Source organism: Suricata suricatta, chromosome 17 (assembly GCF_006229205.1).
Source record: "Suricata suricatta isolate VVHF042 chromosome 17, meerkat_22Aug2017_6uvM2_HiC, whole genome shotgun sequence".
NCBI lineage: Eukaryota > Metazoa > Chordata > Mammalia > Carnivora > Herpestidae > Suricata > Suricata suricatta.
In genome coordinates this window covers 3024035-3026972 of record NC_043716.1, presented here as the reverse complement: position 1 = coordinate 3026972, position 2938 = coordinate 3024035, and the positions used below count along the sequence as shown (strand labels likewise).

Below are 2938 nucleotides of genomic sequence, written 5' to 3'. Positions count from 1 at the left end.
GTAACCAGCACCCTCTTCACTTCCCGGTACATCATCCCACCACCGGTGTCCAGCCGTCTTTCCCGAGTCGCAGACACCCATCCTCTGAGGGACCCTGGGAAGCAGGAGGAAGGCAGAAGCAAGAGCCCAGCCAGCACCCCTGAGCCACCCACCAACCACCGTTTCCCAGCGAGGATTCAGCCGCCTGGGCCTTAGGTCACCGCCAGCATGAGCCTGGGCATGATGGAGGAGGAGGATCTGGCCAAGTACTTCCGGCTGCAGTACGGGGAGCGCCTGCTGCAGCTGTTGCAGTGAGTGTCCCCCTCCCCCAGCCCATCCCCTCCACTTCCCACAACCCTGTGCCCCCAATCACCTGCCCCTCCCCCGGCACCAATCCGAGGCCCCCATCATGCCAGAGTGCTTCCCAGATGCCAACACAGCTCTCTCCCCTCAACACACCGTCCCTCTCACTCCCATGGGGGACAGGACCCCTTCCCTGTCCGAGGCCACGGTCACTGCCAGCCCAAGCCCGCCCCAGGCGCTCAGAACCCACGCTCTGTCTTGCCCGTGTTTTGGGCAGGAAGTTCCCCAACATTGAGGAGCAGTCGGAATCCCCATCCATCCAGCTCCTGGAGAAGAAGAAGGAGGCCAGCATCATGCACCTGGCTATGGAGCAGAAGAAGGAGGTGGGGACTTGGGGGCGGGGGGCAGGAGGGGCCCAGGGCTCAGAGCCTAGGGACAGCCCTCCGTTATGTGGGTGGCCAGAGCAGGGAGCCCTGGGCAAAACTTCTGTGTTCCCAGTGAGGGGAGAGAAGGGACCTGAGCCTGGAGGCGAGCAGTGTCCTGGGACCTGGGACGCTCTGCTCCGAACCGGGCAGGCCTGGGGATGGAGGCGCCGGGGAGGGAGGTGTGGGGCAGAGAGGGGCCCTCCTGACCTCCTCTCTGCTCTCCCCGACCCCCAAGACATTTCAGCGCAGGATGGAAACACTGAATCTGCGCTGGGAGGAGCTGGGTATCAAGGAGGCCCAGCTGAAGGCTCACATCCAGAAGTTTGAGCAGTTCATCCAGGTAGGGGGGGTGGGGGGGCTGCCTCCTCCTCCTCCTCCTCCCGCTCCTCCTCCTCCTCGTCCTCCGGCTGACTCCTCACCCCAGGTTAGTTGTCTCTTCACTGCTCATAAAGGGCTTCTCTCTTTATGTCCTCACTTACTACCGTTTGTCATTTCCTGGTTCCCGGGTACGCACGGTGTCTCCAGTGAATGAATGAATGAATGAACGTGCCGTGGTCAGGGAGGGGCGCAGGGGGATACAAGGGGAACCAGACAGTTTTATTCCCCGCCACTCAGCCCCCGCTCCATCCTGGTACTGAAGGGCCAGGCAGGGGTTGGTTGAACGACCGGCACCAGAATCCAATTCCTCTCCGTCCATCCTTAGAGGAGGATTTAACCATCCAGATTTCTCCAGACCAGCTCCAGCCTGCACTGTCGGGGCCCTGCAGGGCCTGGCCCAGCTCCTGGGGTAATCCTACAGGGGACCCCAGTCCTCAGCATTTCCGGTCCTGCTCTGTGCATAATCTAGGTGGGAAGGAAGCGATGGACGGCGCATATTCTCCAGTCCTTCCCACGCCAGAGAAAAGCTAGTGGCGTGGCTGGGGAATTTGGGGGGCTAGAGGTTCTCCAAATGGCTTCCAGAGGCCCCACAGTGTGGGAATCCTAAAAAAAAACTGTTACAAACACAGACCCCTGGGAGTCTCTCTGCTTTCAGCAAGTCTGAGGGAGGCAGGGGCCCAGCAACTGCATTTTTCAAAAGCTCCCCTGGGGGAAGGGGGTGCACCTGGGTGGCTCAGTTGGTTAAGTGTCCAGCTCATGATCCTGCCATTCACAAGTTCGAGCCCCACATCGGCCTCTGTGTTGATGGCTCTGAGCCCGGAGCCTGCCTTGGGTTCTGTGTCTCCCTCTCTCTCTGCCCTCCCCCACTTGTGTTTTCTCTCTCTCTCTCTCTCTCTCTCTCTCTCTCTCTCTCTCTCTCCCCCCATCTCAAAAATAAATAAACATTAAACAATAAAAATAAAATAAAAAGCTCCCCAGGCAGTTGTGACACGTGGCTGGACCTGAGAGCCACTGGTGCAGGGGACGCTCGGTCCTCTCCGGGGCCCACGGGGCCCGGGCAAGCCTCACACGTACCTTCTCCACCTCCTTCCCAGCATCTTCCATCTGTGCGGAATCACAGGTGGCCCCGAGGGGGGAAAGGGGCCACACGAAGGGCACTGGGAGGGGTGGGTGTGGCCCCCTGATCTCGAGGGGGAGGACTTTGCAGGATGACGGAGTAGGGGGTGTCAGCCCGATGGCCAGAGCTGAGCCCCACGTCTGTCTGTCTGGGCATCAGTTGACCGCACCTTCTCCTCGGCCTTAGCCCGAGGCCAGCGTGAGCTGTGGGAGCGTGGCCTTGGCTGCCTGGCCCGCCTCCTATCCCGTCCCCCTATGGTTGGACCCCCAGCTTTTGGAAGACAGAGGCTAGGGCCTCCCCCTCCACCCCCACCCCTCCTGGGAAGGGCAGCAGGAAGGTCTTACAGGTGCCACCTCCCCTCCCCCGCCCCAGGAGAACGACCAGAAACGGATCCGAGCCCTGAAGAAGGCCAACAAGGAGCGGGAACTGAAGAGGCAGCGGGTGCGCGACCTGGCCAGGATGAAGCAGGAGATGGCGTCCTTGTGGCTGGTGCACAAGCATCTGAGTACCAAGCTGCACGAGTACTCCATCTTCAACAAGTACCTGGAGAAGGTGGTGGAGAACTCGGAGGTGAGGGGGGGAGAGGGAGGAGCGGTGATGCCCCGGGGCTGGGGGACCCCCTCCCAGGACGGTCACCCAGAGATGCCCCCCCCCCGTGGGGCTGGGCTTGTTTCAGGGGGTGGGGGCCCAAGGTGCATCTTGGATGGTGTGTTTCTGTGTGTGTGTGTGTGTGTGT

At 61.2% G+C, this 2938-nt stretch overlaps 1 protein-coding gene and 1 long non-coding RNA gene across 5 annotated transcripts in view; one reads left to right on the top strand and one right to left on the bottom strand.

The window, feature by feature from the left end:
* The window catches only part of CCDC42 (coiled-coil domain containing 42), an 11894-nt gene continuing 8956 nt past the window's right edge, over positions 1-2938 (top strand). For all 4 annotated transcript variants that reach the window (XM_029928247.1, XM_029928246.1, XM_029928245.1 and 1 more), the window contains exons 1-4: positions 1-290; positions 560-665; positions 943-1047; positions 2575-2772. In XM_029928247.1, the coding sequence (XP_029784107.1) occupies positions 208-290; positions 560-665; positions 943-1047; positions 2575-2772 (492 nt within the window). In that variant the 5' untranslated portion in view covers positions 1-207. The remainder of the gene's footprint in view (positions 291-559; positions 666-942; positions 1048-2574; positions 2773-2938) is intronic.
* The window catches only part of LOC115282284, a 2126-nt gene continuing 471 nt past the window's right edge, over positions 1284-2938 (bottom strand). Inside the window, exons 2-3 of the long non-coding RNA XR_003904570.1 lie at positions 2653-2745; positions 1284-1550 (exon numbers count right to left, since the gene is read on the bottom strand). This is a non-coding gene — a long non-coding RNA (uncharacterized LOC115282284). The remainder of the gene's footprint in view (positions 1551-2652; positions 2746-2938) is intronic.